The 27770-nt window shown below is 41.2% G+C and overlaps 1 protein-coding gene across 1 annotated transcript in view; it reads right to left on the bottom strand.

Annotated features, from left to right (window-relative positions):
* The window catches only part of PREX2 (phosphatidylinositol-3,4,5-trisphosphate dependent Rac exchange factor 2), a 370987-nt gene that overhangs the window by 177056 nt on the left and 166161 nt on the right, over positions 1-27770 (bottom strand). Inside the window, exons 13-19 of the mRNA XM_040354370.1 lie at positions 26244-26293; positions 18200-18275; positions 17563-17635; positions 15120-15262; positions 12036-12128; positions 7957-8105; positions 1240-1325 (exon numbers count right to left, since the gene is read on the bottom strand). Coding sequence (XP_040210304.1) covers positions 1240-1325; positions 7957-8105; positions 12036-12128; positions 15120-15262; positions 17563-17635; positions 18200-18275; positions 26244-26293 — 670 coding nt within the window. The remainder of the gene's footprint in view (positions 1-1239; positions 1326-7956; positions 8106-12035; positions 12129-15119; positions 15263-17562; positions 17636-18199; positions 18276-26243; positions 26294-27770) is intronic.

Here is a 27770-nt window from a genome sequence, read left to right as displayed (position 1 = left end):
AGCAGGACGGGCCCTTGCCTCGCCGCCGCTTTCTAGAAATGCTGCAGCCTGTAGCATGGCCAAGCTCCTCTTCCTTCCTCCTGCAGTCCAGGAAATGCTTACTTCCTTTCAGTCCAGCCGGGAGCAGCAAACTGAATCTCCCGCGGCGCAGTACGCAGTAGAGAGGGGGGTAAAAAGAACATGGGGAGGGACTCGGGAGTAAGGGGGGGAGTCACCCATTTTGTATGAAAAATATGGTAGTTTGCTGACTATAACCCTACCTGGATGATATGTATCATAAACAATTACCATAGATTTATTTCCATTTTCTTTCTTTACCATCCAATTTCCATCTTATTGCTTCTTTTTCGAATCAGGTAATATATATTAAAGCTTTTTTTTTTTTAAATTAACAAAGCAGAGAAAAGACTCTACAATAGATTCTACTGTAGAGTAATTTCTTTGCTTTATAAATTTTTGCAAAAACCTTTAATAAATATTACCCGATTCAAAAAGGAAGCAATAAGATGGAAATGGGATGGTAAAGAAAGAAAATGGAAAGAAAGCTATGGTAATTATTTCTATGGTATGGTAAAGCTATGGTAAATCTTTATTTTTTGCTCTCCTCATTAGATATCATTAGATATACTGTGTCCACTGTACAAGATGTTTATCCCTTATCCATTTTAAGCCCAGCCATATGGGTGCTTTAAGACCTGGTTGTTTACTGCCACAATGCTTCCATGTTGGTGTGCACACAACCCAGCTATTTTGGTTGTTCAAGAGAGGCTTTGCGTGTGCGCGTGTGTGCGTGCATGCGGGGGGGGGGGGGGGGCTTCCAAGTTCATTTTACTTGGGGCCCCCAAATCCTTTAAACGCCCATGGACTTACTGTATCTACTTTAACATTACAGACCATGACGAACCTTGGCATCCTTTACAATCCTCAACAAAGTTTTAACTGTAATCATATGATTGATGCATAATCATATGCACACAATCATATATTTGTACATATCATAGCTAAATAAATGAGCACATGACCCAAAAGATTATTTCAAACTCTAAACTTATGAGTACTGCAGGATGCTCCAAGGCATGGCCTTACAGTAAATTAAAGTCAATGTGAGGTGAATAAGTTAAAAATAGCTCTTATTTTACTAAATTATTAAAATGTACAGTGTTCTTGGCCTGATTTAAATATGTATTATCATGCAATTGTGTTTGGAGGTTAGGCAGTACGATTAAAACTTAACTGTACCTCTACCCACAGCGTGTACAACCGATGGCCCAAATCCTCTAATCTGGAATCCAAGTCCCTCCGGAGAATCTGGAATCTTTACTGTCCTGTTGAATAAAAAATTGTAACAGGTTCTCACATAAGATCTACTGTGCATTTATAATATAACACGCTAAATAACATAAAAAAATGTTATTTTATACATAGTCACATTAGCTCTCTAATGTACACGTATGTGAGCACTGTAATAAAAATTTAATAAAAAACAACTGTTTTAGAGGAGCTTTCCTTTATTTTGGAGAGATTTCCTCTTACTTCCTGTTGTGTCTACAGAAGTTTCAAAAACTTTGGTGTGCTGTGCCCTATTCTGTTGCAAATGCTAAGGTTATTATCCTCAGTAGTTTTAACCCTTTCTTATTCTATCCAATGGATATAGTAGACTGTAGATACACTAAATTGTCAAAAGTGTTGGAACACCTGCCTTTACACGCACATGAACTTTAATAGAACCCCAGTCTTATGCCGCGTACACACCATCACTTTATGTGATGAAAAAAAACGACGTTTTGAAAAACGTCAATTAAAATGACCGTGTGTGGGGGAAAGCGTCGTTTTATGTCTTGTGAAAAACGACAAAAAAAATTGAAGCATGCTTCAATTTTTTTTGTAGTTTTTTGTGTCAATTAAAATGATAGTGTGTGGGCAAAACAACGTTTAAAACAACGTTTTTAAACCCGCGCATGCTCAGAAACAAGTTATGAAGCTAGCTTCAATGGAAAAGAGTGCTGAACGTAACCGCACTTTGCTAGAGCATTTTGAAAAAACGATGGTGTGTAGGCAACGTCGTTTTTGAAAATGAAGTTTCAAAAACGTTGTTTTATTTCATGATTGAAAACGTCGTTTTTTTTTCATCACATAAAGTGATGGTGTGTACGCGGCATTAGTAGTAGGGTTTAATAACGATTTGGCCCACCCTTTGCAGCTCTAATAACTTAAACTCTTCTGGGAAGGCTGATTTAGGAGTGTGTCTATGGGAATGTTTGACCCTTCTTCTGGCACTCTGTGCAGGTCAGTCAAGTTCCTCCACTCCAAACTCGCTTATCCATGTCTTTATGGACCTTGGTTTGTGCACTGGTCCAACTCATTTGGTGGCGGGAGATTATGGTGTTGGGTTGTTTATCAGGGGTTGGGTTGACCCCTTAGTTCCAGAGAAGAGAACTCATTAGGCACCAGTATACCAAGACATTTTGGGCAATTTCATGCTCCCAACTTTGTGGGAACAGTTTGGGGATGGCTCCCTCCTGTTCCAATATAACTGCCTACCACTGCACAAAGCAAGGTCCAAAAAGACATGGTTGAGCGAGTTTGGGGTGGAGGAACTTGACTGGCCTGCACAGTCCTGAAGTCAACCCAATAAAACATAGAGCTGAGAGTGCGAGTCAGGTCTTCTCGTCCGAAATCATTGCCTGACCTCACAAATACACTTCTAGAAGAATGGTCAAACATTCCCATAGACACACTCCTAAACCTTGTGGACAGCCTTCCTTGAAAAGTTGAAGCTGTTATAGCTGCAGAGGGTGGGCCAACTTAATATTGAACCCTACGAACTAAGACTGGGATGCCATTAAAGTTCATGTGTGTAAAGGAAGGCATCCCAATACTTTTGACAATATAGTGTAAACGTTAATGCTTCTTTTTGTACTGTTTATTTAAAAAATACACTGTTGATATATATCATGGCATCTCGGGAATTTATTTGTGCCAAAGACCTTGTTTTGAAAAGTACTGCATGTTCGGGAAATTTGCCTTGGTTTTACTTTGACTGATTTCCATAAGAGTTAGAGAGCTCTATTAAAATACCCCACCTCATCTCAAGAAAAAACATTGCTGTTTTAAAGTAACTTGTTCTCTATCATTTTAAGCTTTGGATAAAAGATTTGAGTAATTCTCCATAGGAAATGAGCGTGACTTTACAGGTGGTAATGGAATTAGAAAAAGCTACTGCAGAAACAATTAGCGATGGGAGCCAGCGTCAGTGGCCAATGGAAAATACAAGTCTGTGCTTACAACTGCAGAATATAAAAGAACAACATGGGCTTGGTTGGAAAATACATTTAATTAAGTCAAGCTCCAGAAGTAAGAGACTTGACTGGAGAGCAAAGGTTTTTCTACTTTTCAGGTCATTAGTGCTTTTAACCCACCATTCCCTTTTTGTACAGATTTCTAAAAGACGGTATAATTACTTCAATTTTTTTTTTCTTTCACAACATGAAGCAGGACAACACAGAATAGGAGAAGTGCATTAACTTAGCTGGGTTAATTGGGAGTTATTTGAAGTAGATGTATAAATGTTACTTATGTATGTGCCTCTTCATGTCATTTACCTTTCTATAGGGGTTGTGGAAGAAAGGGCTGGTGCAAAGATTTTTGACATCCTGGGCAAAACCTTATGTTGCCTTGGCTCCACCCCTGACTCCACCCCCTTTTCCCTGCCCATGTAAACCCCACCTTTTTAAGGAAGCGCCCATCAAATGCAGCCCACCAGCGCCCATCAAATGCAGCCCATCAGCGCCCATCAAATGCAGCCTCACCAGCGCCCATCAAACATTTTATTTCAAGACAGACAAATGGGAACTCACAGGATCATAGCTATGTGGGATAATATAAGAGGTTCATCCACTCCTGGGGGAAGGCGTCAGCTCGCAGATGGAGTAGAAATATTTGCCAGCACACCTTGGAACAACGTAAATAGCGTCCAAACGGATGTTTTATTGCATGATCACAACACAAAGAGAGTGCAACGTTTTCGGAGCCACACAGAGCCCCTTCGTCAGGCATGTATAGCTCGCAGATGGAGAGGCAGCTGGTGATCCAGCTGTGCTGGTGGCTCCAAGTGCTACCAGGCACTCAGAATGGCTCAGGGGCGGCGGTACATGTCAATTCCGCCCTTTGCCTGATGAAGGAGCACGCATCCTCCGAACGTGCGCTTCTCCCCATTCTGAGGGCCTGGAGGCGTTGGGACCCACCAGCGCAGCCGGATCACCAGCTGCCTCTCCATCTACGAGCTGCCCTTTAATAATTACTAATGAAGTCCACGGGAGGAGAATACTTTTGCAAAACAGTAACTTCATAACTGAGATCTGGTGTGCAGACTACAACAGAGGCAGAATTCTCCTCCACCCGATGAATCCTTGCATGGAAATTCTGGGACTGCCTACCACAGACAAGAGTATGAGGAACCTGAAGTAGGAATACGTATCACAAATATCAGAAATATCCTGATGAAGATGTACTTAAAGCGGGGGTTCACCCTAAAAAAAAAATTTTCTTTATCTACCATCCCATACAGCATACTAGCGTCAGCTATAGTATGTTTTTTTTTTTTTGCTGTATTTACCGTTTAATCCTTTAGTTTCGTTTCAGACTCCGGCAGGGAAATAGGCGTTCCTATGAAGAGGGGAACATGATTGACGTCCGGCTATGGCACGTCACGCTTCCGAAAATAGCCGAAATAGGACTCGGATATATACGGCGCCTGCGCAGTCAGCTCCAAGTCTGTGCGCAGGAGCCGTTTAGCGCCGTGAAGAGCCGAGTCCTACTCCGGCTATTTTCGGAACGCGTGACGCGCCATAGCCGGACGTCAATCATGTTCCCCTCTTCATAAGAACGCCTACTCCCCGCGGGAGTCTGAAACAAAACTAAAGGATTAAACGGTAAATACAGCGGAAAAAAAAAAACATACTATAGCTGACGCTAGTATGCTGTATGGGATGGTTCATAGATGTTTTTTAGGGTGAACCTCCGCTTTAATAGCAAAAAAGCAAATGGGTTTGGGGTTATGACCTGATCTCTGACACTGTAGAACCTGCTGTTGTGTCATTACAAAAGCAACTAGATAGGCAAGGTTCTATAATGAATGCTACAACAATGGGCATAGATGATTCAGCTACATTGATGCCATAATCTGTCAGATATATTACCTTATAATGAAATTAGTCCATCCCTGCAAAAGCTAGGCAGCAACTGTATTGTGTGTTTTATAGAGCAAAATTTAAATTGGTGATATGGTCTTTTTTTTAACCAAGAAGCGGTTTTGCAGCCAATTTACAAGCTAAATACAAAACTTTTGACATGAACAGCTGATTTTTATATTGAAAAAAAAAAGGGTACAACTCATGCACTCTGCTGCTCACTATATAATGATTACATAGCTGTATTAATTCTTAGCATAAGACTTCCATCTGCCCAACATGAGTCCCTGAAGCATGGAAACACTGCATCCAATTATGATTCACTGTGGGAAGCAGCATCTGACCTGCCTTATAGCAGATTTTCTATTGCTTAGACTTTAAACCAAACAAAACTTTTAAGCAAATTCTACACTATAGCATTGTTCCCTCGCCAATAAACTATTCACAAAACATTAGAAATGAACTGTGTTATTTTAAACAATTACACAATATCAGTAACTTGCCCACCACCTAATCTGTTAAACACATGCATTGTAATGGCAAAGTTCTATGGTTTTAAAGTAACGCAAACAGATTTTCCAGTAACTTTTGCCAAGGAACTGCAAAAACCATGGACGCCTATGTGACTTCTGAGTCCAGAATATGAGGTAGAGGCAGGGTCATTTTAAAAATGAAGCAAAAGGAATACTGTATCTCCAATTGCACTGAGATAGGGATTTTGAATAAATGCGTGCTTTTCATGCTGTATAGGTAACTGTATCCCATGCCCCACTGGCCTAGGAAACCAAAAGGCCACTCATTTTAAGAATGTATACTTTTAATTATCAAATACATGAGGTCATTGTTGATATGTATACTATACTGTGTTGCCTTGCTTACGATCTTAAAGCATATGATAAGTTAAAATAAGAAAAAAAAAAATCCAGTACATCTCTGAAATACACTATGGGCTAGATTCACAGAGATGTGCCTATCTATAGGCGGGCGTAGCGTATCTCAGATACACTACGCCGACGTAAGTTAGAGCGGCAGGTCCTGTATTCACAAAGAAGTTGCGCTCTAACTTACGGTGGCGTAGTGTAACTGGGTCGACGTAAGCCCGCCTAATTCAAAATAGGCTGGTTGGGGGCGTGTTCTATGCTAAATACTCGTGACCCCACGTATTTGACGTTTCTAACGAACGTCGCATGCGCCGTCCGTGGACGTTTCCCAGTGCGCATGTTCCAAATTACGCCGCAAAGACTCATTGGTTTCGACTTGAACGTAACTTACGCCCAGCCCCATTCACGGACGACTTACGCAAACGACGTAAAACGTGGAAAGTTTGACGCGGTTCCGACGTCCATACTTAACATTGGCTGCGCCATCTTTTTGGTGGTTTATCTTTACGCCTGAAAACGCCTTACGTAAATGGCGTATCTTTACTGCGACGGCCGGGCGTACGTTCGTGAATAGGCGTATCTAGCTGATTTACATATTCTAGGCGTAAATCAGCGTACATGCCCCTAGCGGCCAGCGCAAATAAGCAGCTAAGATGGCGTAGGAGACTTACGCTGGTCGTATCTTAGCAACATTTAAGCGTATCTCAGTCTGAGAATACACTTAAATATACGACGGCGGGGATTCGGACTTACGACAGTGTATCTACTGATACGCCCGTTGTAAGTCTTCATGAATCTGGCCCTATATTGTCAATAGTATTTACACGCACGTGAGCTTTAATAGCATCCCAGCCTTAGTCCGTAGGGTTCAATTATGAGTTGGCCCACCCGTTGCAGTTATAACAGGAGTCAGGATGCCCACTAACACACAGCTCCTTTCTCTATCTGCAACGTAGAGAGCGTCCTGACTCTCCTGCTCGCCCCCTCCCCCCTCAAAGGAGGGGGCGAGCACGACACTCCACACCAGGGAGAAAGCCTTGCATTACTGTGTGGAGTTACAGGCAGTAAAACAGGAAATGAGGATTTCTCAGAAGAAATAAGGACATTTAGAAGCAAAATCGAAGGATGAGGTAAGTGAAGGAGGACTGCACTAAGGTAAAGGAAGCTATTTAGGATTTTTTTTTTTTACCTGTACAACCCATTTAACAAACAGATATAACAAAATGCTTCCAATGATATATTTAGCAGACCAAACAGGAGCAAATAAGAGAAGTTTTACATCATAAATAAATATTTAACAATGTTACGAGTCTCTAAGAACCTATGATATTTTCTCAAGAATGCTAGTCGCACAAGGTTTATTCCAAGTTGATTGAAATACAAAAATCATTGTATGCTAATGAACTTGCTTTACATTGGTATCGTTGATTTTTGCCCTGGGCCCACTTACTGTATGTCTTAAAGTGGAACTAAACTGCCAGATGCAAGGGGTATAAACTCTTGCCCCAATGTGCATGTATGCACAGCATGTTTGCACATTATAGCAGAATTACCTGTAGGTTGGCCCTCCCTCACTGCTCCTTCCACCCCCAAAAAAGCTAGAAAAAAGGGGAAGGTTTTTTTTCTTTATGGCAGAATACACACACAGATTGTTTTTTGACAAAAAAGTTCTACCTCCTGACATTCTTTTAAAACTCAGTTGCACTTTAAAGTGGTCCCGGGAAGGGAGTGCCACTCCTTCCTCCATGTCCAGTAAGGAGGGAGAGGGTGGAAAAAGCATGGGTTAATTTAACATTTTGCACAAATACATTAAAATAACCTTTGAAAGGAAATCCAAGGTGTGTCTGATCTGTCTCTTAATATAGAAAAATGGAGGGGTGACTTACTCTCTGGGTTTCGTGCTCATGAGAATCCTCAGAGGTTTTCTGCTGTTTAAGCAAGTCCTCAGAAAACAATCCACTTCATGGAATGGCCTCAGGAAAACAAGGTCACCGTTTACAGCGTAGATTTTTTTCCCGTTCGCCATTCCTGACAACTGGAAGCAAAGAGGACAGAAATAGTTATTTTACTTTACAATAAAAAAGGGTTCAATGTGTTACAACAACAAAATACTGCAGCTGTGAATTCCCTGCTACATTAAGCAAGATAATTGCTGTTACACTTCAAGATTTTTCGCTTATTGAACAGTGCAATAAATTTTAACTGATAAGCTGGATAATATGAAATGTAGCTGGATTCTACTGAATGGGAAAATATGAATCATTTACAAAATAGGCAAAATTTATTTCTGATTAGTTTATATGTTCAGAGGATGTAAATTATTCTGAGACGGAAATCTCTAAATGGTAGACAGTTTTTGCTTACTTAGCATGGTGCCTCAGAAAAAAGATCTGTGGCTAGTTTAGGCCCCTTCCACACCAGGCAGGCGAAATCTCTAAATGGTAGACAGTTTTTGTTTACTAAGAATGGTTCCTCTAGACAAACATCTGTGGCTAGTTTAGGCCTCTTCCGCACGGGGCAGGCAAACTCTCTAAACAGTAGAACGTTTTTGCTTACTAAGCATTGCTCCTCAGACAAATATCTGTGGCTAGTTTAGGCCTCTTCCACACAGGACAGGTGAAATCTCTAAATGGTAGACAGTTTTTGTTTACTAGGAATGGTTCCTCAAACAAACATCTGTGGATAGTTTAGGCCCCTTCCACACGGGGCAGTGAAAATCTCTAAGGCCTCGTACACACGATCGGAATTTCCAATTGAAAAAGTCCTACTGACTTTTTCCATCGTAAATTCCGACCGAGTGTATGCCCAATCGGAGAAATTCAATTGGAAATTCCGATGAATTCCATCAGAGATAACATAGAGAACATGTTCACTTTTCCTCCGATGGAATTCCGTTGGAATTCTGATGTGAGTTTGGTCGGACTAATTACAGGGCATAAATGGTAGACAGTTTTTGCTTACTAAGCACGGTGCCTCAGAAAAAACATCTGTGGCCAGTTTAGGCCCCTTCCACACAGGGCAGGCGAAATCTCTAAATTGTAGACAGTTTGGGCCAGATCCACATAGAAATAGATCGGCACAGTGTATCAGAGATATGCTACGCCGCCGTACCTTACCTGGCGTAATTTCGAATCCTTAAAGATTTTGCGCCGTAAGTTACGGCGGCGTAGTGTATCTCTGGCGGTGGAATTCAAATCAGCGATTAGGGGGCGTGTTTCATTTAAATGAAGCGCGTCCCCACGCCGAATGAACTGCGCATGCTCCGTTTCTAAATTTCCCGCCGTGCATTGTGCTAAATTACGTCGCAACAACGTAATTTTTTTAACTTAGACGTGAATTACGTCCATCCCGACATTCACGGACGACTTACGCAAACATTTTAAGAAATTCAAATTTCGACGCGGGAACGACGGCCATACGTAACATGGCAAGTCTAACGATACGCCGCAAAATACCAGCTTTAACTAGACGCCGTAAAAAAATGCGCCGGCCGCTCGTACGTTCGTGGATCGTTGGAAATAGATAATTTGCATACCCGACGCGGAAAACGCGGACGCCGAAGTATTGCATCTTAGATCCGAAAGGCGTACGAGGACGTATACCTGTCGGATCTAACCCAGATGCCGTTGTATCTTGGTTTGAGGATTCAAACCAAAGATACAACGCGGGTAATTTGAAAGTACGCCGGCGTATCAGTAGATACGCCGGCGTACTCTGTCTGTGGATCTGCCCCTTTTTGTTTACTAAGAATGGTTCTTCAGACAAACATCTGTGGCTAGTTTAGGCCCCTTCCCCACGGGACAGGCGAAATCTCTAAATGGTAGACAGTTTTTGTTTACTAAGAATGGTTCCTCAGACAAACATCTGTGGCTAGTTTAGGCCTATTCCACATGGGGCAGGCTCCATTGGAGTCCACCTGCTCAGCAGGGAATCTGTCCACTGATCCTCACTAAGCAGGTGGATAGCTGGTCCATGTTTGCTCCGATTATGCAGAGCGAACACAGACACAGCTTGCTCTCCTTTATGTAAAGTCGGATGTAAACGGACCTCATATGCATTTACACCCGACTGCCATCTGATCAACCAGACGGATGGGGAACGGATCCCCATCCATCTGTTTTTAGTGTATAGGATCGGATGTCAGCGGGTGTCAACGGACACATATGCGTTGACTCCCGCTGCTCCGCAGAGGAGACTGTAGGGTCTGATCAGGTCCATCTAATAAACTGACAGGTGGATCCCATCAGCCTGTGAGATGTGTTGGGGCTACACTAGCAGCAATTTCCAGAGCTGCCCCAACACATAAACAAAGAAAACTGCTTTGGGGTTGACTTACTAAAACTAAAGAGTGCAAAATCTGGTGCAGCTCTGCATAGAAACCAATCATCTTACATTTTTTTTTTTGGCACAGCCTAATTAAAAACAAGCTGAAGTTAGAAGCTGAATGGCTACCAATTAGGCACACTACATGTTCCTGCTATCGCCCTTCCTGTATGTTCATGGATGTTTTAGCAGCCATCATCCTTTAATGTGCAATGCTTTGTTTACGCTGGATACATGTAGTGTAAGTGCAATACTTTTTAATAAATTCAATCCGTGAGAGGTTTTACACTATCTAGCATTTTTACTATTTATCTGGGATTTGGCTATTGGGATGCTTTAAGAGAAGAGTTTTCCAATACTGGAATCGATCCTGATGTGGTTCCCTTTTATAACCCCTATTGGTGACCAGTGCTTGGGATTATAAACGTCTGCCTTTTTAACCCTTTGTAAAAAAGGTTCCAGCCCCTTTGGTAAGAGTCCATTTTCAACTGTGTTGGCGGTATACTCAACCTGGTGGAGGGATTTGGATTTGTTTCATCTACAGTAGTGTCAGATGCACATGGAATTAATGATCTATCTGAGACATTGTTATTAATTTTGGACTATTTACTGTTTAATTTATATTTGTATTCCCACATTTGTTTATTAGCGCAACACATTTATTGTTATTTACCAATGCAACGCATATTGCAATCATAATGCAATGTCACCGGGGTAGATAGAACTGTATTGTGAAATGACACTGGTCAAATTTCTAATAAAAATTAAAAAAATACCATTACGCCGGTATCGGTGCACTGCAACTGTGTCTCCCAGCACACACCAGAAGCCTTCTGTTTTGTATGGCTCACTGGTGTGAACGAGTCCTGTAACTCATTGCAATTTAAGCAGTAATGTTTTTGGTCAATCTAACGGATTAACCAAAACCACTGCAACATATTTTCTCAGAACTCTTTGTCCAATGATTGTCGCAGGTGACTAATTGGCTATTTTTTTATATATATATATATATATATATATATATATATATATATATATATATATATATATATATATATATATATATATATATATATATAAATAAATTGTAATGATTTATGAAACATTTGGTCTGCTGAGTTTGCCGATCAAGCTGGCTACACACTATACAATTTTCTTGCACAACTTTCCGTTAGATTGACCAAAACCATATAATATGAGATCAAACCTAAACACTTTCAAATTGTATGCAATCAGGCAGGTCCTTGCACTACATAGTTGAAGGTAAATCTAAAAAAAATTGACAAAATTGAAAATGTGTCAAAAATATTTTTTTTGCTCAAATGCCAAGCAGTCCTATGCACCGTTCTCTTGACAGCTTTATAGTAAATCAACATACAAAGGAGACTGCACCTTCTGCTTTACATGTTTCATATAGTAACAGGAAAAAAATGGAGCCTGTATATAAAGAGTGTCCTCATTCATCATCGAGTGCTAGGACAACGTGGGCTGTAAATACATCTCTGACTCCACTGTAGCTGACCACACACATTTCACTCTCATAGTACAATCTGCTTAAGAGTAACCAAAACTATAAACATATTTACCAAGTAAAGAATTAACCATTCTATAGAATTTTTTTAAATGTAAAGTACTATGTTACCTCAGCATTAGATCCTCGTTCAATGTATTTTACTATAGGTACTTTATTTTTATCCTCCAAGCCAAAGCCATAGGTTCCATCACTAGGCTTTATCTGCAAAACAACAAATATCATTGTTATTTTGTTGTAATAGAAGCAGACACATCTTTAGATAATAAAGTTACCAGCAGACAAAGATGCACACATCTAGTCAAAATTGCATACAGCCACCCTAAAATGAACATTAAACAGCCATATTCAGTAAGACATGTACTTAATAATAGTACCTTAATAAATGCATAACACTATGTTTGACTGTTTGTGCTCTAGTTGTCCAGCAATCATCATTTGAATCTGTCGGCTATTTACTAGTGGGCTCTGATGAAGAGGTCTTTTGAGCCTAGAAGCGCGTCAGCCGGCAGTGACACACACACCTTCATCCCCCCATTTGGAGTGTGGTTTGAAGGGTATTCACTACAGCATTGCTGATAAGTCTACTATGCTGCTTTCTTTGTGAGTAGTTTTTTATTCAATTTTTTATTCTATTAACCACTTAAGACCCGGACCTTTAGGCAGCTAAAGGACCCAGCCAGTTTTTGCGATTCGGCACTGCGTCGCTTTAACTGACAATTGCACGGTTGTACGACGTGGCTCCCAAACAAAATTGGTGTCCTTTTTTTCCTACAAATAGAGCTTTCTTTTGGTGGTATTTGATCACCTCTGCGTTTTTTTTTTTTTGCGCTATAAACAAAAATAGAGCGAAAATTTTGAAAAAAAATCTATATTTTTAACTTTTTTCAATAATAAATACCCCTCAAAAATATATAAAACATTATTTTTTTCCCTCAGTTTAGGCCGATACGTATTCTTCTACCTATTTTTGGTAAAAAAAATTGCAATAAGCGTTCATCGATTGGTTTGCGCAAAATTTATAGCGTTTACAAAAAAGGGGATAGTTGTATTGCATTGTTATTGATTATTTTTTCTTTACTACTAATGGCGGCGATCAGCGTTTTTTTTTCGTGACTTGCGACATTATGGCGGACACTTCGGACAATTTTGACACATTTTTGGGATCATTGTCATTTTCACAGCAAAAAATGCATTTAAAATGCATCGTTTACTGTGAAAATGACAGTTGCAGTTTGGGAGTTAACCACAAGGGGGCGCTAATGGGGTTATGTATGACCTCATTTGTGTTTCTAACTGTAGGGGGTGTGGCTGTAGGTGTGACGTCATCGATTGTGGTTCCCTGTAAAAGGAAACACACGATCGATGTCAGCGCCACAGTGAAGAACGGGGAAGCTGTGTTTACACACAGCTCTCCCCGTTCTTCAGCTCCGGGGACCGATTGCGGGACTCCAGCGGTGATCGGGTCCACGAGTCCCGCGGCCACGCTCACGGAGCTTCGGACCGGGTCGCGTGCACGCGCCTGTGCGACCCCATGGCTGGGCTTAAAGAGACATGTACGTGGATGTGCCCAGCCGTGCCATTTTGCCGACCTGTATCGGCGTGAATGGGTCCTTAAGTGGTTAAATTGTTAGAACGGTAACACACTAGGCTGGTGTGCCTTTTTCTTTTCTTTCCTCTCTCTTATGATTGCAAAGCCTGACTGGAAAACAATTCCTATGTCCCCTGATGTTTTCAAAGACATAAGTAACACAAGGGGGAAAGAGTGAGGACTCGTACACAACGTAATTTTCCTTGACGAGGTTCTTGTCAAGCTTTCCTTGCATACACACTGTGAAGACAAAATCTTGTCGTTCTCAAACACGGTGACGTACACCACATACAACGGCATTATAAAGGGGAAGTTTGATTCCACTGGCGCCACCCTTGGGGCTGCTTTTGCTATTCTCATGTTACTGCGTGTTAGAAAAAGTTTGGTGAGAGACGATTCGCGCTTTTCAGTCTGTTACAGCTTGACGAATGTGCTATCTCCATTACGAAAACTACTTTTACCAAAGGTGCGCTCCCGTCTCATACTTTATTCTGAGCATGTGCGGGTTTTTAAGCGTACACACAAACGTGTTTCTCGTCGTAAACCAGCCCGATGAGAAACCTGACGAGGAAATTGAGACTCCCGACGAGAAAAAAGAGAACATGTTCTCTTTTTTTCTCGTCGAGATCCACGACAGTTTTCTCAACCAAAAACATACACACTACCATTTTTCTCGGCAAAAATGCCTTGCCAGCATTTTTCTTGATGGATTTTGCCGAGGAAAACGGTCGTGTGTACAAGGCCTGAGCAGGGAAATGCCTTGACATCCTAGGCTATGAGGCTGTGTGTTTCTATTGATGGACACAATGTAGGGAGACAAAGGCTCAAGTCCCTGCATGCAAGAGTGACTCAATTAAACACTCTACAAGAGAAAGGCTCCTCAGTGAAACAGGAAACATGGGACAGGGTCTATGGCACTAGCTTCAGCTGGGACATGAATTAAAAAGTAAAGAAGTTGCATACTCAGTAAGTGATTCAATCGACTGCTGAAAGGTTAATCGTATTAAACTGAGGGTTTAATACCTCTTTAAAGTATTATTGATCCAGTTGTTTATTTGCACCTCAATATGTGTTAGACGCATGTACTTAAAGTGATTTTAAAGGTTTGTTTCTGCTTTAATAACAAACATGTTATACTTAACTGCTCTGTGCAAGGGTTTTGCACAGAGCAGCCCGATCCTCCTCTTCTGTTGTCCCAGCGGCACTCCTGGCCCCTCCTCTTCATCGGAGAGACGCTTTCCATGGGGCCACCCATGAGGGCGTGCTCACAAGTTCCGCTGCTGTGTTCAGGTCTCAGCCCCGCCCCTCCCGCTCTTGTGTCACTGGATTTGATTGACAGCAGCAGGAGCCAATGGCTCCTGCTGCTATCAATCAATCCAATGAGGACAGAGACAGCAGCTCGAGCTGCTGGGCTCATACTTATCGCTGGAAAAAACAACTTCAGGTAAGAAAAAGGGGGGGGGCGGCAGATGCAGCAGAGAAGGTTTTTCACCTTAATGCAAAGAATGAAAAACCTTGAGTCTTTACAACCCCTTTAACATCTATGTACTCCTAACTTGCCCCAACTAAAGCCAGATAGCTCAGATTGCAATGTGAGTACTTACCAAGAGAGATTTAGCGATAACATTCTCCACAATCTTCAGGTCATGTCTCATGAGTCTGTGCTTCATATTGGAACCCTCCATTTCCTCATCAGAGAAGAATCGAAACAACAGAGGCTCATCTTTGAACTCACTCTTCTCCAATACTAAACAGGTGTAGATCAGGGAAATGAAAAAGAAAAATAATGTAGGTAGTGTACACAGCTGTAGCCATTGTGTAACATAAAGGTGAAACAGTAATTGTGTAGAATAACATTTCATTAAAAAAGCACACACACACCTCAACACACGTACTAGGTAGAATTTATACATAGATCTTCTATACCCTTTTAAGTCTTAGGAAAATAGCAAGGCTTCTATTGCTGACTTCTTTTGAAAATGCTGGTAGCATGACTGTCATGCTGATAACAAAGGCTTTAATACTATCTGAGTCACACTGAAGTAGAATAAGTATGAGGATCAGATGTACTGATTTCATTTGTGGCAAGCATGCTTCAAGTAAAACCAGAGAAACTCAGACAACTAGCATTTTTTGAAGGATGGCAGATACATCATTTAGAAATGCATTGCAATTACATTGCTTTATTTTACTTTAATTGGATATATAGAACATATTTTGTTGGACATTAGGGATGAGCCGAACACCCCCCAGTTCGGTTTGCATCAGAACATGCGAACAGGCATTACATTTGTTCAAACATCCAAACACCGTTAAAGTCTATGGGACTCGAACATGAAAAATCTAAAGTGCTAATTTTAAAGGCTTATACGCAAGTTATTGTCCCCCAGGTCCTGCCCCAGGGGACATGTATCAATGCAAAAAAACGTTTTAAAAACTGAAGTTTTTTTGGGAGCAGTGATTTTAATAATGCTTAAAGTGAAACAATAAAAGTTAAATATTCCTTTAAATTTCGTACCTGGGGGGTGTGTATAGTATGTCTGCAAAGTAGCGCTTGTTTCCAGTGCTTAGAACTATCCCTGCACAAAATGTCATTTCTGAAGGAAAAAAAGTAATTTAAAAGTACTCGTGGCTATAATGAATTGTCGGCTTCTGGTAATACAGAGAAAAGTCATTGAAAGTCATTGATAAAAAAAAAAGTAATTTAAAAGTACTCGTGGCTATAATGAATTGTCGGCTTCTGGTAATACAGAGAAAAGTCATTGAAAGTCATTGATAAAAAAAAAATGCTTGGGGGTCCCCCCAAATTCAATTACCAGGCCCTTCAGGTCTGGTATGGATATTAAGGAGAACCCTGCGTCAAATAAAAAAAAAAATTGTGGGTTTCCCCACAAATATCCATACCAGACCTGGTATCCATCATAGAACTGTAGTTCAGATGATAAACAGCGCTTTAAAACTGGTTGAAGTCCAGCTTCTCATATAAAACCAAGAAGCAAGGAGAAATGTACTGATGTGACAGGTGATCCTAGGAAAGATAGTTAGTGCACCCTACACCAATCCACGGACTTCACCAAAAGTGGGTCACACTCCCCCTCCGGGGTACAGACTTACCACAAGTTAGGCAAGATAGAGCTTTAAGCACAACTTCTCCTAAATCACATCATCATCATTCTTCCAAGAGGTTGTGGGGGTTAATCTCAATGGAGGCACATGAAAAAACAAAAGGTACTAAATAGTATAATTCTGCCTTATCTAGTGCCCCCCCAAAAACAGGTAAAATCCCGCTTTAAATGCCCGTACAGTAAAAACACTTGCAATGAACAAATAAGGAAAGCAAAGGGTTCACCGCTGTCACCGCCATCCTCCAGACACAGGGGCCGCGCGCATGCTGAAAAGCGATGTAATGATAAGACCTAGCTGGTCAGCGGTGGATCGCAAGCTACTTCCTTGTTGCACCGATGTAGACCCCGCTGACGCGTTTCGTCACTTCCGACTTGCGACAGAGGGCGTCTACTATACACACCCCCAGGTACAAAAATTTAAAGGAATATTTCACTTTTATTGTTTCACTTTAAGCATTATTAAAATCACTGCTCCCGAAAAAACTGCAGTTTTTAAAACTTTTTTTGCATTGATACCTGTCCCCTGGGGCAGGACCCGGGTCCCAAAAACACTTTTTATGGCAATAACTTGCATAAAAGCCTTTAAAATTAGCACTTTAGATTTCTCCCATAGACTTTTACAGGGTGTTCCGCGGCTTTTCGAATTTGCCGTGAACACCCCTAATTGTTCGCTGTTCGAGTTGAACATATTGTGAGAGTGTGTAATTAAAGTTATATAGGATGAATGTATTTCTGTGGATGATAATGATAAAAAAAAAAGGTGACCAGTATCGATACATAGAAAAGGTTCTTCTTTGCCTCTGCCACCTATAAACGCTGGCATATCATGTCTATTATTTGCTTTAATCCATGTAGCGTATATAGCTGCTTTACATTCTGCATTGTACAATTAAGATATGAGAGAATAAATCCATTGTCATACCATGATGCATGAATCCATTGTCACATAGTGCCACACCAAGAATGATGGCTTCTTCTCTTGTCCGGCAGTCTCCCTGCAATAATTCATACATAAAAACAGTAAGAGTATTATTACCACAGTTAAAAAAAAATGATATGCAGTAACTTAGGCTCAGTTCACATCTAGGTGCCTGCAATTCTGCCTGCAATCCCGAATTGGGGAAAATCACCGGACGCACTCGCAATCCCCTTCACTTCCTATGGCATCCCAAATGCAGTGCGATTTTGCCCTGATTGTCACCCGACGAGTAGTGGAAAAATTCCGCAAACAGAATCACGGGGCGCTTGTCACCCAAAAGAAGTTCCGGAACTTGCATGATTTTACCGCGATTCGTTGGGCAACAATCGCTGCAAAATTGCACCGCGTATGAGATGCCATTGGAAGTGACGGGGATCGCAAGCACATCCCGCCATTTGCGACGATTCAGGATCGCAGGCAGAATCTTGGTGATTCCAGACAAGATCCTGGGCACCTAGATGTGAACAGAGCCTTACAGTGACCTAATTCTGCTTTGTAATTAAAATCAATTTAGTTTTATTTCTGTGTTTTAAATTGTATTGATAAATGAAGGTCGAAATTATATATAAACACTTCTTACCTGAGCGATTAGCCAGTCTATCAGCTTGTTTGCCATAACCACCGATTTATATGTTCGCAGATGGTAGTCTTTATCCCTACAAAAGAAATATATTTTTAGATATTGTTATGTCATTGTTTAATGTAATAACTTATGCATATTTTTAAAATTCAATCCAAATTATAATTATATTGTAATTATTTGCAATGTGTAGAATTATATATAACTATCTGTTACAGCACAAACACTGACAAACTTTATGAAGGTTCCATTCTAACAAAAAACGTTCCTTAGGGCAGAATTGTTAACATATCTCTTATAGCTTGGAATTATCTCACTAAAAAGCAAACTACTACAGGAGGGATAGCTATAATTTGACTCTGGACATATTTCTGGGAAAACAATGAGACTATAGCACAGTTGCAAACAAGAAGAGCAAACAGTGTGCAGGAAGGCTTGACAAAGTGGCAGGGCCCTGAAACTTGTTGCTTCTGCTACACAACATTTCCTCTCAACCGCAAAGGTTTTACAGCAGCTGCAGACACCACATTTGTCAGCTCTAGAGCAGGTTTAGCACTCAAGTGTCTGCTTTACATCCGACAGCGATTTTCAAGCTCAGGGAATGTTTGGCACTTTGATCTGTGGACACTTTCCATGATCTAAGATACTTACCTTAATGTGAGTGAGATATTGTTTTACTTTCCATTTAAATTATGTTTTACACATTCCTGATCCCTGTTTGCTCTTATCTCATTTGTACCATCTGGATTACCTCTGGTCACCATAGGAGCTGCAGGAATTATTGCTTGATTCATTATTATGGATATTTTGCACTTAATAGACCTATGAGGTTATGCAGGACACTTTCTGTATTTCTATTGCACAAGCAGCAAATTGGGAATGGGGGTCTATACACAGATTAAAGACTGCCCCCAGAGTCCCATAATGCAAAGTGACATCCGTGTTGGCATTTTTAGAAAATCAATGCTGCTCAAAGATTGAAATGTTAAGGTATTTTTAAAAACATTAAATTACAAAAAGGCTTGGATAGCAGTTATATAGGATATAAATGTTTTCTCTAAAAGTGAAGCTTTCCTTTTTATATAACCCACTGACTCTTTACAGCCAGAAAGGCTCCTAAAATGCAAATGAACACGTCTGCTGAAGCATTCTTTGAGAATAATGTGTTTTTCTATTCACACCAAGAATGGAAGCCAAGCCATGCTATCTCTGTTCTCACCTTCACCATTGTGTTATTGTGACTGGCACATGCAGAAACAGAAAGGACAGCTATTACGGATCCATGGCGAAATACGTTTTGTCGTCACTTTTTTAGACCTGCTCAGTTATGGCATGCTGAACAAGACAAGAAGCAACATAGAAGTCTTCATTTTGTTTTTAATTCTGAAAGCTGAAGTTTAGTTTAAAAACATTTTTCTCTACAGCTCTAGTAGCGTTACTTAGCTTTAATAAAGGATGTTCCATGATTTGCAGGCTTCTGGATTCTCTAGAAATCTTTGCTGTAGGGTTGCCCTGTCCTCTTCCTGCTGCTGAACTTCTAGCACTGTGGGTGTTAATAGCTTCAGGTCTCCAGACTCAGCTGCACTAAGGTTGAGCTGACAGGGAAACTCTCTCTCCTGCCCTCTCCTCCATTCAGAAAAGTTATTTCACTGATTACACTTTCTGTAACATGATCTATGAGAATGTTGGATTCTCTAGAAATCTTTGCTGCAGGGCTGCCCTGTCCTCTTCCTGCTGCTGAACTTCTAGCACTGTGGGTGTTAATAGCTTCAGGTCTCCAGACTCAGCTGCACTAAAGTTGAGCTGTCAGGGAAACTCTCCCTCCTGCCCTGTGATTGATCTCTCCCATTCACAGATTGTGGTACATGCAGTGTATTCAGTAAAGGAACTTATCTCAATAGAGTAGAGGGCAGGAGGGGGCGCCCCCGTGATTTTTTTTTTAGTTCAGCTGAAACCAAATGTTGGTAACCCCTAAAGGACTAGCAGGAAGAGGACAGGATAGCCCTGCAGTGAAGATTGCTACAGAATCCAGCAACCTTTACATCCTGGGACATACTTTATTACAGGTAATTCTGTTACTTTTATAGCCATGGGGTCCACAGGGACTCCATAAACAGCAAGTGCCCTTCACAGAAAATGTTATAGGTTTCCTGAAATAGTGTTGATAGTGTTATAAGGTCAGTGTGAATGCAAACTCTGCAAAATTTCACTGTGAGAATACGTGCCAGAATCATTACAATGCTGCTTCAGATAACATCAGTGGTATTTTCTTTTCTGAGAGTATGTTGTAGATATAAAATCTACATAAAACTTTACAAACCAGAGGACCACAGCCACCAGAGACAAATAACAATCCTTAAGAAACTGCAGAGTGGGCTACTTCCCAGAACTACAAGAATGCCTGAGGAATCACAATTTATTGTCTGAGGCTCAGCAGTTCAGAAACAAATTTTAAATGCCGGATTGCTAATCTGTGCAAGCTATATAACACGTACAATCGTGTATTCTCAAAGAAACACTTGGTCACTCTTTGGAGAAACATTACTTTGCATTTACAAGCTCAGTCGCTCGCGTCATTGCATTGGCTTGACATAATGTTTGGCATGAGAACACTGCTGCTAGCAAAATAGAATAGATCTGTATTGCTTACTGGCTGTGTGTAAAAGACAACAGACATCTTATTCTTTCTCAGAAGGAACATGAGGCATTTATTCCTCTAAGAGCACACACTGTTAATCTCTCACATACTCACATTCCTGGCACGTCTGCTGGCTCATCCAAATTATGCAGCCTCAAAAGTGTACTCCATTCTCTCTCAAGGGTATCTTATAGGCAGCTCAGTCTCTCTGCCTTACGGCAAAAAACCAAACCAGTTATTTTATACAAAGTATATATTGCCTCTTTTTATGGACCTACCACTCTTAATGGTTTTCTTTTTCCCATCATTTGTGTGTCAGTGATGCAAATTTACAAGCAGCATCTCCAATATCATAGTTAACACAACCTCAAAGAGATGGTCCGGCGTCCGCCATTAGAAATCATGGGCTTGTTACAGGTTTCAAGCGTCAGATTTCGGCTGAGCTCAAGGGTCTTTTTCATGCCAGAAAATCATTAACGATGGTGCCAGTGATGGTGCATTGGTTAGTTATTAAGGAAAGCTGCCCATAGCAGCTGTATCTCATTTACTATGGAGCAACTCTGGGTGGAGAGTGCAACAGCACTTTGCAATGTGCACAGCCTATTTTGCTTTAGTAAATCAACCCCTAAACCCTTTGTTACATGTGCTATGGGTTGCAGGGACCTGTGACAGTGAAACATCTGTAATGGTTCATGAATTAAACTATGGTGAATATTTATGAAACATATGGGCTATTTGCCAGCAATTCACATAAAATACTCTGGGCTTCATTCAACCTCTGTATTAACCCAAATTAGTAGAAATTCAACCAAGTGGTAACATTTTCAGGGTCCAACCCTTCCTTAGTCTAAACTGGCCTTTCACAGCCCTTTTAACCCAGAGGAACCTATAAAATAATTTTCAGGTTTCGGGGAACCCTTACTAAAATTGTTGGTCAGTAGCAGGAATGCAACACATGCAGTGGTACAAAATGGGACCTCTACAGACAGCTAAAATTAGAATTGGTTCCATGCTGTTGGCTTTGCCAAGTGGCAATGGTTTGTAAACTATTCAGGCACCATCAGATGGGAGGTCAATCAGCCCCAGCTCAAGGAACCCCTAGGAATAAGATATTACTCAACTACCACACTTCCCCTAGTTACTTTGATGTGTAAAAAAGTACGACAGTGAGGCTGGACCTACAGTTATTCACTTAACCTTCTTAGTGGTATTCCCGAGTGTGGCTCGGGGTGAATTTTCAGTACCAAAAGTGGTAACCCTGAGTCACACTCGGGATCGCATGGCAGGATCCATGTACAGCTTACTTATCTTGTCCCCTGGATCCTGCGGTGTCTAAGACCCTCCGTTCCCTGCAAGAACTGCGGCGCACGGGGACGGAGCTCCTCGCCAAATTCAAAAAGTGAAAAACACAGTATACATACAGTACACTGTAATCTTACAGATTATATTACTGTATCAAATAGTTTCACATCCCCTTTGTCCCTAGTGGTTTGTCCTGTGCACTGCATCCAGTTTTATATCATAAATATTGATCTTTCTGCCTGGAAACTGGAGATTGTCCACAGCAACCAAAATGTGTCCAATTATGTCAAAAGTGCTTTTAGACCAGCTAGAAAACAGCAATAATAAATTAGAATCACTTGCAGAATTGAGCAATAGTGATTTGTGGGGAAATTCATCATCAAACTCTGAAAGTAATGACAGCGACAATTCTGCAACTGAGCAAATGTCAGTGTTTTTGATTTGATTACATTATTGATTAATTGTTATTATTATTAAATTATTATTTGTTATAATTATTTATAGTTATTTATTATATTATAATTTATGATTTTGTGTTTCAAACTTTATCATACCCGGGATGTCTACTAGACGCTTGTTTGGTCAGATTTAAGTGAGTTATTCCTAAGAATTACAGGCCTACAATATAAAACACCAAATTTTTATGTGAAACCATTGTACCGCTTTCAGTGTCAAAAATCCGACATAATCATACTGCCAATGAGGTTAAAGAAAAAGCTCACATACAGTCGCGTGGCTCCAAAAAAAAGCCTTATCTTTGTATTGAAGTTTTGAAAATTGGGCCTAAACTACCTTATTATATTGAGTCCAGCCATTTTGAATAATCCACTGTTTTCTGCAGAACAAAGAAGAGACATCTACCTCCATGTTGCCTCTGTGCAAGTGACAGGCTACTCCTTGCAAAATTATCATAGGTTTAAAAAAAAATACACAAATAATTAATTTACTGCTGACTCCTGAGCAATGGGAGAATAAATGTAAAACTAGTTTATTCTATGTCTGTCTGCTGTACAACTGTAATTTTTTATTCAAATATGACACATTACATTTTTATTAAGCTTAGCCTAAACGCCTGTTGATAATATTCATAATCTATCTAATCAGCAAGGCTACTGGAATTCTAAATACGTACCTAGGTATCATCTATTAAATACTGCCCTTGGCTCATTGTCAGGGATAATTATAATTTATACATAGAATAATGAGGTGAGAAATCATTTAAGGCTTATAGTCACAATAATGCATTATGAAGTGGATTTTCTTCACTGTGCTGATGTTCTTTATAATTCATCAGAATAGTTCAACACAATGGCATGCTAATGGGAACTGCAGACTGTCTGCAAAAACCTCCTGCTAATTCACTTACTGAGCGGCCATTTGTATTTGACCCAGGTCAGATATTGTGGGGGATGTTTTCTCCTTTTTTTAAAAAAAAATCTATTAACTCCTAAACCAAAATATCAATAAAGAGTTACACAATGTCAAACGTTGTCTAATGCCTATATTTTCATATGCAACGATTGCCTATATAACACGGCCCTCACACGGGTGTACGCTGTAGTACACTCATGTGAACGAGGCCTTACTGATACCTTGGACCCCTGATACTCAAGCTGAAGTTTAACCCCTTAATTCTAGCTCTCAGTGGTCTTTTAGCTGGGCTTAAAGTGGAACTTCACTTTTGCCATTAACATTGATTATTTTTAATCCTCATGCTGCTAGCATTGGTACATAGATATGAAAGTATATCATATTTACTTGTTTTAAACTTAAAAAAAAAAAAAAAAAAGAAAACTATTTTTTTTCCTAGTTTCTTAGCTAGGCAAATTATGTCATACATCCCTGGAGTCTTCAGGATGGAAGGAGAGGAAGAAGGGTTTTCTCAGCTAAGTTCACTCCCCTGCATGCATGCATGCTTGAGCTAAGGGCAGATGTATTCCAGGAAGTAAATACATTTACATGAATCATTTCCCCCTACTCAAGATGGCCGTAGCTAGAAATGCTAGGTGGGTGTTTTTCAAATTGAATTCTTAACAAAATAAAGCATGGAGACATGGATGAATGGGGAGTTTGCTTTGAATATTAAAAATGAATTAAATAGTGTTTTTAGTTTGTGGTGTTCAGATGCAGTGAAGATCCACTTTCAATGCTTGACAGGCAGCAATATTGAGACCTCATCCCACTGGATCCCATTTGGAAAATCTTAACTGGGAGCTGCTGGTGGCAGGTTGGTCAGTGTGCTTTGAACTTGCAGTGAGTGCGCTCTCGGTACCAGTGGCGTCGGAAGGGGGGCTAAAGCCCGAGCAGGTCCCCAAAAAGCCCCGGGTCTCGGCATTCACAACTCTATTATTAGTCCTGAGCCCAAGGAGGGACCCATCTGAACCCCAAGTGCGCCGAGTGACATAGCATGTCCCGCCTTCTGGAGCCTGCAGCGCCGATGATGGATGTCCCACTGGTCCAATGCCAGGACCGCAGGATGTGTGATGTCCATCATAGGCGCTGCACGCTCCAGAAGGCAGGAATTACAATGCAGCCGCGTCACTATGAGAAGATTCCCACTCAGTGCTCGGGCGGGCGGCTCTCCTGTCCTGGCTCTGGCTGCCTGCTGTCTACTGTGATGGACGCGCCGCATGCTATGTCTGAGCTGCAGGAGGGGGTCACCTGAAGTCCGGTCAGGTAGGTCAGTGCGTGTCAGTGTGGGTCAGTGTGTGTCAGGTAGGTAAGTGCGTGTCAGGTAGGTCAGTGTCTGCCAGGTAGGTCAGTGTCTGCCAGGTAGGTCAGTGCGTGTCAGGTAGGTCAGTGTGTGTCAGGTAGGTCAGTGTGTGTCAGGTAGGTCAGTGTGTGTCAGGTAGGTCAGTGTAATGGTTAGCGTATGTCAGATAGGTCAGTGTAATGGTCAGTGTGTGTCAGGTAGGTCAGTGTGATGGTCAGTGTGGGTTAGGTAGGTCCGTGTGTGTCGGGTAGGTGAGTTTAGTGGTCAGCATGGATGGCCACTGGTAAGGCAGGCAGCAATCAGCAAGTGAGCTTACCCTCCTCCACACAACAACACCCCCCTCCACACAACCCCCCTCCCCCCGGTGCCAGGCTCGGTCTTCGGGCTGAAGCCCCTGGTCTTTTTGCCGCCTAGCAACACCCCTGCTCTGCAAACATACCTTATGCCACTGTGCATGCATATGTTCGGTAGCTGGGTTTTAAAGCCAAGCTTTCTTGCCACCACACATATGCATTATGCAGTTGGCAAGAGGGTAAGGGCTCATTCACACCTTTGCCTTGCAGTGCATTGCTTTAACAAATGAATTGGCACTGCAGCATCCTAAAAAAATAGAATTTTTGGCAAAGCAGGGCACTACAACACATAATAGTGCTTGTATGCATTGTGGGAAGCTGCACTGCACTGCACTGCACATGCCTTGGAGTTGCACGGCCTTAGTGTATCGGTGTGCTATTTCAAATGAATGTGTGTCACTGCATCATACCGCAAAGGGGTGAATGGGCTCTAAATGTTGCTGTCTTGTTAAATTGCCTGACCACACACACTATCTTTCAACTCTGGACTGCATAACACTGTAGCTGTCTGCAACATAATTTCTGTTATTTGACACAGTCATGCACTCTCTATAGCTGGGAGACAGTGAGTGAGTGCAATCAGTTGACAAGGCAGCAACAGACTTCTGATGATGATCTCCGACTGTGAAGCTGAAGTATCAGGCTTTAAAAAAACATAAAATAAATAATGGAGAAAATATAAATCTTCATAAAGCCTTAACGAGTTCACTGAGAGCTGGGGGCAATTGCTTACCCAGGACCCAACACCCTCAAAAATCAGCAGTTTTACAAATTCTTTCTACTACATAATGCTTACTGACAACACCACTCACAGCTTACAAAAGACTGAAAAGAGGAATCTCATATTGCATTGGAATAATATATGATTTGCCATGGGAACCAAAATTTCACATATGGGAACAAAAATGTAATTATCTACTACCACTTACAAAACTCTACACAGAAAAAAAAAATCTAAAAGGTAAAAAACTTTGAACAAAAGGAACAAACTGTTCTTCATGTCCCCGACGAGTTACTGATCAATTCTGAAATACATACCTAATTACTGGAGTAAACAAGCTGTGAAGACGGCAGTATAGTCTAACACCCTAGAAGAGATAAACAATGGCAGTTTATACAGCATAATAAGCAACGAGGTAAAGAATACTGCCTTAAAGGCTCTATATTTCTTCCTGAAACCTTAGACAGGGTTGTATGATAGTAGATGCATAACTACTGTGATGACTTAATGGGGTTGATTTGCTAAAGGAGTAGAGTCTGTTTACTAAGGCAGCTGATACATACACACAAAAGTGAGTACACCCCTCACATTTTTGTAAATATTTTATTTTATGTTTTCATGTGACAACACTGAAGAAATTAAATTTTGCTACAATGTAAAGTAGTGAGTGTACAACTTGTATAAAAGTGTACATTTTCTGTTCCCTTAAAATAACTCAACACACAGCCATTAATGTCTAAACCGTTGGCAACAAAAGTGAGTACACCCCTATGTGAAAATGTCCAAATTGGGCCCAATTAGCCATTTTCCCTCCCCGGTGTCATGTGACTCGTTAGTGTTACAAGGTCTCAGGTGTGAATGGGGAGCAAGTGTGTTAAATTTGGTGTTATCGCTCTCACTGTCTCACACTGGTCATTGGAAGTTCAACATAGCACCTCATGGCAAAGAACTCTGAGGATTTGAAAAAAAAAAGAATTGTTGCTCTACATTAAGATGGCCTAGGCTATAAGAAGAATGCCAAAACCCTGAAACTGAGCTGTAGCACGGTGGCCAAGACCATACAGCAATTTAACAGGACAGGTTCCACTCAGAACAGGCCTCGCCATGAGCGATCAAAGAAGTTGAGTGCACGTGCTCAGCGTCAAGGGTTGTCTTTGGGAAATAGACGTATGAGTACTGCCAGCATTGCTGCAGAGGTTGAAGGGGTGGGGGGTCAGCCTGTCAGTGCTCAGACCATACACCGCATCAAATTGGTCTGCATGGTTGTCGTTCCAGAAGGAAGCCTCTTCTAGATGATGCACAAGAAAGCCCGCAAACAATTTTTCGAAGACAAGCAGACTAAGGGCATGGTTTACTGCAACCATGTCCTGTGGTCTGATGAGACCAAGATAAACTTATTTGGTTCAGATGGTGTCAAGCGTGTGTGGCGGCAACCAGGTGAGGAGTACAAAGCCTACAGTCAAGTATGGTGGTGGTAGTGTCATGGTCTGGGGCTGCATGAGTGCTGCTGGCACAGGGGAGCTACAGTTCATTGAGGGAACCATGAATGCCAACATGTACTGTGACATTCTGAAACAGAGCATGATCCCCTCTTTTTGGAGACTGGGCTGCAGGGTGTAACAGCACTGGTGAACGGAGTGAACAACAACTGCGGTTAGCAAGGAATTCAATGCGATTCTCTATGCAACAACTCAGTATTGGTCCCCAGGCGTCACTCTTTGCAACAGGAGTTTGGGGATCTATACATCATCTCTGTGTCACATAAAGAAAGGCGTTGAGCTACTAAGCATGGATGCATTACAACAAAATGCGACCAGAGCTTAGCGTTTCTGTAGCATGGCCAA

Source organism: Rana temporaria, chromosome 5 (assembly GCF_905171775.1).
Source record: "Rana temporaria chromosome 5, aRanTem1.1, whole genome shotgun sequence".
Classification (NCBI taxonomy): Eukaryota; Metazoa; Chordata; class Amphibia; order Anura; family Ranidae; genus Rana; species Rana temporaria.
This window is presented reverse-complemented; position numbering and strand designations above follow the sequence as displayed.